Source organism: Lampris incognitus, chromosome 16, assembly GCF_029633865.1.
Source record: "Lampris incognitus isolate fLamInc1 chromosome 16, fLamInc1.hap2, whole genome shotgun sequence".
NCBI classification, from domain to species: Eukaryota; Metazoa; Chordata; class Actinopteri; order Lampriformes; family Lampridae; genus Lampris; species Lampris incognitus.
In genome coordinates, this window is record NC_079226.1 from 30,974,217 (window position 1) to 30,983,288 (window position 9,072).

At 46.7% G+C, this 9,072-nt stretch overlaps 1 protein-coding gene across 1 annotated transcript; it reads right to left on the minus strand.

The window, feature by feature from the left end:
• Positions 1-2,806: 2,806 nt before the first annotated feature.
• On the minus strand, positions 2,807-8,747 carry cldn11a (claudin 11a). The gene is made up of 3 exons (XM_056295921.1): positions 8,304-8,747; positions 7,731-7,895; positions 2,807-4,979 (listed from the first exon to the last, which is right to left on the minus strand). Exons 1-3 carry the CDS (start codon positions 8,527-8,529, stop codon positions 4,717-4,719), a joined length of 654 nt encoding a protein of 217 aa, XP_056151896.1. The 5' UTR covers positions 8,530-8,747; the 3' UTR covers positions 2,807-4,716.
• Positions 8,748-9,072: the final 325 nt, after the last annotated feature.

The following is a 9,072-nucleotide window of genomic DNA, read 5'->3' on the forward strand; positions in this document are numbered from 1 at the left end:
GCCGCCCTGCAGAGAGACGCAGCCCTGAAGGGGGAAACAGCCTCTCCTGATGAAGAGGAGATGGAGGCCAAGGGAGAACATAGGGTCAAGTCCAAGAAGGGTCGCATCCGGCGCTTCTTTGGGAGGCTGATGAGGATGTTTTGATGCATTTGTTCCCCCTTTGACAGAGACTTTTGTTGAAAGAGCTCTTCATTCTTTGAACCCACTAACCAATGGCCAACAACGGCTTAAAAAAATAAAATGACCTCTCTCTGTCTTTGCAAGCCATCCTGAACAGGACTGCATACCTCCAGAGATCTCTCCAGGAGAGATCTATTTATCAAGAGGAAATCCTATCAGAATGAGACCGTCCAGACCGAGTGTCTTCTCAAATCTGAAGAGGAACAGGCTCCTCATTCTGCCAAGGAGGCAATGTAGTGAGAAAAGGAGTTGATCCTCCCAGACAAAGACAAGCTCCTGCAGCAGGTGGAGGCCCTGCAGAGAGATCCTGTCCTGCAGATAGCTGCCGCTCTGAATGCGGAGAAGTTAAAAACTGCTGCCATGGAGTAAACAAAGGTTCTGGTGGAGTGGGTGGAATGCCTCACTGATGATGCCAAGCTTAGGGAGCAGAGTAAAGAAAAGATGGCTGCTGCCCTCCTCCAGGCCGAGGAGGAGTGTCCAGCAGTGACAGGACGAGAAGGAGCATCTCCTTATTTATCAAAAGGAACCCCCTCTGTCAGAATGAGATCCTCCAGAGCAAGTGTCTCCTCAAATCCGAAGAGGCACAGGCCGCTTGCTCAACCAAGGAGGCAATGGAACGAGAAAAGGAGTCGATCCTCCTGGACCAAGACATGCTCCTGCAGCAGGTGGAGGCCCTGCAGAGAGATGCCACCCTGCAGAGAGACGCTGCCCTGAAGAGGGAAACATCCTCTCCTGATGAAGAGGAGAAGGAGGCTAAGGGAGAACATAAGGTCAAGTCCAAGAAGGGCTGTGTGCGGCGCTTCTTTTGGAGGTTGAGGAGGATGTTTTGATGCTGTTGTTCCCCCTTTGACAGAGATCTTTGTTGAAGCCCTTGTAGATACAGCTCTTCTCTCTCCAAACCCACTAACCAATGGCCAACAACGGCTTAAAAAAATAAAATGGCCTGTCTCTGTCATTTTTTCGTTGTGTTTTGTTATCAGTCATTTATAATACTTAAAAATGAGGATAAATTGACATTACAGGGATATAAGCATATCAAGTGCGTCTTGTGTACTTGTATGTAACTTGTATGAAGTCTGTTTATATTCATAAATACTTTGATGAAATATGTAGTATATATTTAGAATGTTACCGATGGAGTTAATCAAAAAACAAATGCAGTGGATGTGAGCATCTTCAGGATTGTAGCTCCGATTGTATTTTTGGTGTTACTCAGCTGTTATGTTCACTACTAAATGCCTTCCAGAGCATTTTAAAACACTGAAATCAAGTAATTGGTGAGATATTCTTGGCTTGGTGGTCCTGTCTTGTAAAGGACTCACTTTTTAAACAGTGTGAGTATTGAATGACTGTGTCCCCTGGTACGTTTGGCGTAGGCAGAAAACACAGTGTGGGTGGGCACAGAGAAAATCAGGTGGGCCTAGCCCGTCCAAGACCAATCATACTTAATAGGTTCAGAAACGCATATGTTTACCAAAACAGGCCACTGAAATGACACTTTCCCGAATACAACACAGTTTAATCATACAAGGCTTATACATCATCAGAGGCCATGTTACACACCAACACCAACATTAACAGCATGTCATAGCCTGGCACGGCGGCCATATAAACCACACACACACACACACACACACACACACACACACACACACACACACACACACACACACACACACACACTCATACAAACACACACACACAAACATACACACATATACACACAAACACACACACACACACACAAACACACACGAACACACACACATACACAAACAAACACAAGCACCCATTCACACACAAACACACACAAACAAATACACACACACATGCGCACGCACACACACACACACGTTTGTACTTCTATTTTTGTGGGGACCCCTCATTGACTACATTCATTCCCTAGCTCTTAACCCTAACCTTAACCATTATAACTACATGCCTAACCTTAACCCTTACCCTAACCTTAACCTAATCCTAACCTTAACCCTGAACCCAAGTTCTCACCCTAAAATAGACTCTTCAAGACATGAGCACTGGCCAAAATGTCCTCAATTTGCAAAAATTTCCTCACTCCGATGCTCTAAAACTCAAATTGGTCCTCAAAGATAGACGTACAAGTATGCACACACTGTGTGTGCATGCGTGTGTGTGTGTGCATGCGTGTGTGTGTGTGCATGCGTGTGTGTGTGTGTGCATGCGTGTGCGTGTGTGGGCTAAAGCACAGTGCTACAGGACAGGCTCCTGTGGGCAGATCTGGCTCAAGGTCATCGAGTCCCATCACAGATATGATACATTGGTATCCATTAGTGTTATCTCTTTGTCCTCAGCTCACACACACACACAGACACACACCTGCTCTCTCAGCCAAGCTGCCTGAACTGCAGCAGTAAGTTTCCATTAACCACACACGTGACCTCCTCTCCCAGCCATCTTTCCACTTCTGATGCCATAGAGACAAAAACATGCACACACATACACACACACACACACACACACACACACACACACACACACACACACACGGGTCGGTTTATGTTTCCGACCTGCGACGTCCAAGTGAAAACATACAGGTCACTGTGTCGGATCAAAACAAAGGCAAGGCCAGTTTTAAGCTTAAAACGTGTTGCCTTTATTACAGAAAATCAAGCCGTATCACAATAAATAACATTAGCGACCCCTGCGGTGGGCGGGGCTCTGACGGTGGCGCTTGGTGTGGGTTTGAAAGTTCTGGTTCCTTCTGCGTTGAGCATGGTTTCCAGATACTCGGCGGGTTTCCGTCCAGAGGAGGTTTTAAAGGTGCTCGTAATTTTATGTTTCCTCCACCTGAATAAACAATTTGGGAAATTTTGCATTTCAGCAACGCGGCCCGTGCTATCAGCAACTCCAAATGAAGGTCAAGCTTGGGTTTTCCTCACAACATAAAAATGGACCCATACAGTGTGACTCAAATGTAACAAGATAGCATGGTTTTCATAGCAAACGTTGATATCGAACTTCAAAACATACACCAGTTACGGAAGGCGTGTTATGAGTCAACGTGATCCCGGATGATGGAAAATCCCCATCACATGTAGAAGAAGCTAAAAATGAATGTTGACCCCCCCCCCCCCGCAGCTCGCAGGGCTCCTGTTAATGGCTGTGTCCAAAACTCTCAGGCTTCATAACTACTGACACGGGCCGGCTAAGTCAGAAGGCATATTTAGAGTCTTAATGAGATCCATCATGCCCCAGCTCCCTAACGACCTGCCAACGATGCTAATTTCAAGTGTATGCCATAAAAAGCCGGTGCCAACAAACAGTAGGAGGCTGTTTGCTAAGATGTGCCCTGTAGCTCTGTCTTCCAGATATAGTCCACGGTCCTGTGAGAGACGGGGTCTCGAGTGATCCTAGAGTCCTTTGGCAACTGATGGGGAAAAACAGTGCTACTTTTTTATTAACTTTGCCACTCCGGGGGCGTCCAGGTGGCGTGACGGTCTATTACATTGCCTACCAACACGGGGATCGCCGGTTCGAATCCCCCGTGTTACCTCCGGCTTGGTCAGGCATCCCTACAGACACAACTGGCTTTGTCAGCAGGTGGGAAGCCGGATGTGGGTATGTGTCCCGGTCGCTGCACTAGCGCCTCCTCTGGTTGTTGGTCGGGCCGCCTGTTCGGGGGGACTGGGGGGAATAGCGTGATCCTCCCACGCGCTACTTCCCCCGGTGAAACTCCTCACTGTCAGGTGAAAAGAAGCGGCTGGCGACTCCACATGTATAGGAGGAGACATGTGGTAGTGTGCAGCCCTCCCCGGCTTGAAGGAGTGGGTTAACTGGCCCACCACTCCAGTGGCGGGGTGGGGAAACGTGATTTAATGGCTATATAATACTGTCAGTACAAAACATTACACTGTGCATATCAAACAAAACAAAAAGAGAGAGCATGGGGTTGTATTAAAAAAGCACATCTTTATTAACCAAAATACTCAAAGATTTCAGCTAATGAAAATAAAAAAATAGAAGTAAAATGTAAGATCGGTAGCTCAGTCCGTATGGCTAGATAGGCACGGCGACCAGGACTCTGGGTTTTCTGCCTGCACCTGTAAGGTGGTGTGGGAGAGGGAGACCAGGCAACGCCCCCCACAGGAGACTGGCAGGCGAGCTCTGTCATACAGAAACCATCCAAGCAGAGCTCCCACCAACACAGTCATTGAGCTCTCTCTGTATGTGTGTGTGTGTGTGTGTGCGCGCATGTACATCCCTTTGGTTTCACAATTATGAATTGTTGTTTATTCTACACGTAAAAACTGTACATGATGTGTGCGTTTGTGTGTGTTTGTATAAATGTATGTGTGTTCATGTTCCATCAGTCTCTGTATAAGTTGCCATTTGCACTCATGTGGCAGCGGTGGTTTCGGTGTACATATATGTGTGATTTCTTGTGCTAGCATAATGTGCATGTCAAAAGTTATTTATCAGCATTTCTCCTCATCCATACGACTAAAACAGTCCCCAAAACCTCTCCCCGTTCTCTCGTCTGAGCCCTACCCACCCGTCTCAGACGTGGGCGCTCTTGGCGTGGTTGGTTGAGGAGGCAGCCGGCGGGTTGCCCCCTCCTTGTTTGGAGTAGTAGAAGCGGTTGTTGTCCTGGTAGGAGCGGGAGGAGGACTCCGAGGAGCAGCAGGTGATCATGGCTCCCCCAAGCAGGGAAAAGACAGAGCCGACCCAGCCGGAGTACAGGGAGAAGCCGAAGGACATGAGGCCTTGATCCTGGTGGGCTCCGATGGGGAACCACACCGTGGAAACGATGCCACACAGAGCTGGAGAGAGACAGAGAGACAGATGGTTTTAGCTGGATCGGGGACGCAAAATGCAGTGAGTGAAAGCAGCCGATATGCTTACACACACATGCTGCCTCGTCAACAACATGACAAATTGTGTGACTTAAGTGGAGCCACAAAATGGTCAAAATGGGATGAACCTGAATCGGGCTGTCCTGTATCACGTATGCTCAGGCCTGATCATAGCAAGTTTTATTTGTCTCTTTACGCCACACTTCCTGTCTCTCAATACTAATCTGTCATAACAAAGGCCGAACCTGCCCAAAAACATCATTGAAAAAAAGCTGTGCACACACATTTTTGGACTATTTGCACAGGACATGGGAGAATAACGTTTAGTTGCTGTCCACTGGTGTGTGTGCACACTACAGGTATGCAAACATGGAGAGAAGTGGGTGTTATTGGAAAAACTGTGCACGCCCATCGCCCTTTTGGTGGTTCCCATCGGAGCCATCCTTTCAGATTACCTGTGAAGTCTAAACATCGATCCTGTGTTTTGTCTGGGCAGCAGAGTCGTATGGCTGGTATTGTCCCCATTTCTCTGTATTGCTGGTCACCTGCCGTGTCAGATGATATTGCTGATTGTTACAGCAAAATCTATGACCAACACCAAATTGTGACCCGCAAGTATTGCAATTTTGGGATTTGCAGTATGAAACCAAACTATTGTGACCACTAGTCAATGCTAAATCCATTAAAACTGAGGAAACTAACTATAACCACTTTAAGGGTCTGGCAGCATTGCTGGTGAGTTAGCAGTATGAGTAAAACGCATCGTGTATTTACAGATTGCATGAAATTAAAGGGATATTATTCAATATCTAGGCTGGGAGAGCTGGAGTTGGATCGGCTTGGAGAGTTTGGTCTGCTGCGTCCTGTGGGCCCAGGGACCACCGCCCTGCCCAGAGCTGCACCCGAAGAGGAAACACCGAGGGCAGTCTGACTGGACACGGAAGATGGGCAAGCTAAGCTAACTGCTAGCCCATGCAGACTGACAGTTCCGACAGTCATCCTGGCTGGCGTTCGCTCTCTTGGAGAGTGAAAACATTTTTTTTATATGTTAGATATATGTTTTTGTAGTTTTTGTAGTTTTTCGTAGTTTGGATATATGTGTTCTTGTAGTTTGGATATGTGTTTTTTGTCTTTCTGTTGCATTGCTGTTGCATTGCGTACATGAAATGAAATGACAAATAAATGTTCTTGAGTCCCGATTCATTGGATTTTGTAGATACAGTTGCAGTAGTGGGGACACACTGGCCAACAACACACACATGTAGTCCAAGAAGAGTCCCTCTCATCTTGTTGTTAGAGGGTTGGTTTTTTTTGTTGTTGTCAAACAACTATCCTACATGGGTTACAGCAACAATACAAGGCAAGACCTACCTAACGGAGTACTGACCGGAGAGCAATACGAGTCAATGGTGTTGATTCCCCATATTTGCATTTTGATATACTATAATTAGCACAAAAAGTAAGGAAATGTGTGTTTGGTAGATTATTTCTTTGTTGTAACAATGCTTCTTGGCAATAAATCTTATACCGTTGGAAAGCCTGTTTATTTCCCTTTTAAATGGGGCCACATTTGTAAGGAACATACATTTATGGGATGAGCAGCAGAGCTGAGTATGTGGGTCGCGCCCATGAAAAATTTGCCAAATCTTCTCTGCCAATGCCAAACAGCTTATTTTGCTGCTGCTGTTGACTCTTGTTTTGAGCTTCTGGTACCCCAGCTCCTGACAATCAGCTGCCTGATATAAGATTTATTGCCAAGAAGCATCGTTACAACAAACAAATAATCTACCAAACACACATTTCCTAACTTTTTGTGCTAAGTTTATATGGGGGGGGGGGGGGAATCCTCACTGGCGCAAAAACGTGCTACCACCCAGAGCATCGGGGAGGAAAAGCGACGGATGGATTATATATGCATTACATGTTTTACAAAACAGGAGTAAGACATGCAGATTAGCACTTTCTTACTTAATGACGGGCCATTTGTCATTATTCGTTCTCTACTCGTTCCAGTGGAGTCTGGTGTCTCTCTTTTGTGGAGGGGCTCTGGTATCGGGACAATACACAGGGTGGTGGAAACGGTTTTCATCAACAAAATGGGCATTGGAAAAGTCTTTAAAAAGAAGGTCACAGGTGCTGGGAGTTTTATTTGAGGGACATGGGCGCTGGAAAAAAAAGAAGCTGACTGTAAACATTAAAAATAGCTAAGATCAGTAAACTTTGGTGAGTCAGAGGATGAGTTTCCATGAATGAGGCAGGGCATGGAGGAGAGGAGGTGGAGGAGAGGAATGTGCAATAGGGTCTGGAGGAAAGGGTGGGTGGGTTACCAGGAACTGTATGTGTTTGTGTGAGTAGATGTGTGTGTATGTAAAGTGTGTGTGCGTGTGTGTGTGTGTGTGTGTATAGGAAGGCAGTCACATACTGCATCCTTTACTTTCAGCACTTCATAAGCCTTTGAGCTGGGGTTAAGCGAGGTCAGGGTGAGTGAGCGGTGCATGGAATATGGGAGTGTGTAGCCTACGCTAGGTCACACACACATGTAGGGGTGTGTGTGTGTGTGTGTGTGTGTGTGTGTGTGTGTGTGTGTGTGTGTGTGTGTGCAGTAACTTGAACGAGTGAATTAGTGCCTGGCCATGACGCCTCACAGTTCGCTTTGTTGTCTTTGTGAACTGAATTTGAGGGTGTGCACGCAATACTGTAAGGTTCTCAGCGGCTTACCGACTATGAGTATGAGAACCCCTCCCAGGACGGAGCGTTTGTTCTTGGAGCTCTGCGGCTCGTCTCCCAGGCTGATGCAGGGCATGGACATCAGGACCAGTAGGACAGCCGGGAGGCCCAGGATCGAACCCGTGATCATCAGAGCGCGAGTCGTCTGGATGTATGCTGTAGACAAGCAACGCCATCCAGTTAAAAGATATTCCTCAATGCAAAAATATCCCTCAATACAAATTCACGCAAGAGCCTGCAGGTCAAGATACCAACAGGAGGAAAATGACGGCACATCGCTCATAAAAATAAATAAAATAAAGAATAAATAAATAAATAAATAAATAAATAAATAAACTTTCATGACTCACAGTTAAGTGGATAATATAGACTAGCAGTTGGAAACAACGGATTGCAGGTCCTCATTAAAGAAAACAGCAGGAGGATAAGGGTTCGAGCCAAACAGAATAGAATAGAATAGAATTATTTAATTTCCAATTCAGAGTGAGTTGTTACAAATGTAACAAGTCTCTACAGACGGCTACATTGTTGTAAGGGAGCAGAATACAAGTGTCCTGTGCTTACCTGGCAGGTCCAGTATCTGAGTGAAAGACACGCAGTGGTACAGAGCAGTGGAGATGACACACTCGGCCCATGGCCCCTTGGCTCCCAAATCGTCCATCTTTTTACAGGTGTTCAAACCGTATTTGCACATCGTCACCCAGTCGTTGGTGGCCGTCGCGATCACGATGCCCACCCAGCCGATACAGCTGATGAGGAAGCCGCTCAGTTGGATGCAGGAGTTTGCCATGGCGCGGGCGCTGCGTAAAACCAGGAGTCCCCAGGTGTAAAACCGTTACAGACCGCACAACCCAAGCTCAGGACGGGATAAGATGGACTGGCTTTCGACGAGGCGACCAAACACCGTATGGGAACTGGGGTGTGAGAATTAATATTCCACCAAATTAATCCAGTGCAACCTCTGGTTATCCCCCCTCTCAGCTGGATAGGTCCATGGGGCGGGCTGCGTTGCGCACTCTAAAAGACCTGTGCTTTCACATCAACGCGGGTTTTATAGAGGGGAGTTCATTGGGGAGGAGAAGAAAAAAAAACTTTCCAAAAAAAGTTCAGCCAATCAGATACCAAGAGTCGAAAAGCAAAACACGCATCTCCTCTCTGCCTTTTCTCTCGCAGCGGTTTATGCGCACTGCCCTTTTCTTGGGCCAAGCGAGGGAACAAACGCTGGACGTCTGGGTACCTCGTCTTGTTTGGGATGATTTTGCTGCCATCTACTGGCAGTGTTGCGTTTTGTCCAACCCGTCGCTTCGTCTAAAGTCCATGGCCAATACCTTTT

What these genes read in the sequence shown, in the direction of transcription:
- cldn11a (XM_056295921.1), bottom strand. Translation starts at nt 8,529, where the DNA reads ATGGCAAACTCCTGCATCCAACTGAGCGGCTTCCTCATCAGCTGTATC. An exon ending in TCAGATACTGGACCTGCCAG is followed by an intron (nt 7,896 to 8,303) that starts GTAAGCACAGGA and finishes GCTTGTCTACAG; the next exon opens with CATACATCCAGACGACTCGC. An exon ending in GGTTCTCATACTCATAGTCG is followed by an intron (nt 4,980 to 7,730) that starts GTAAGCCGCTGA and finishes GTCTCTCTCCAG; the next exon opens with CTCTGTGTGGCATCGTTTCC.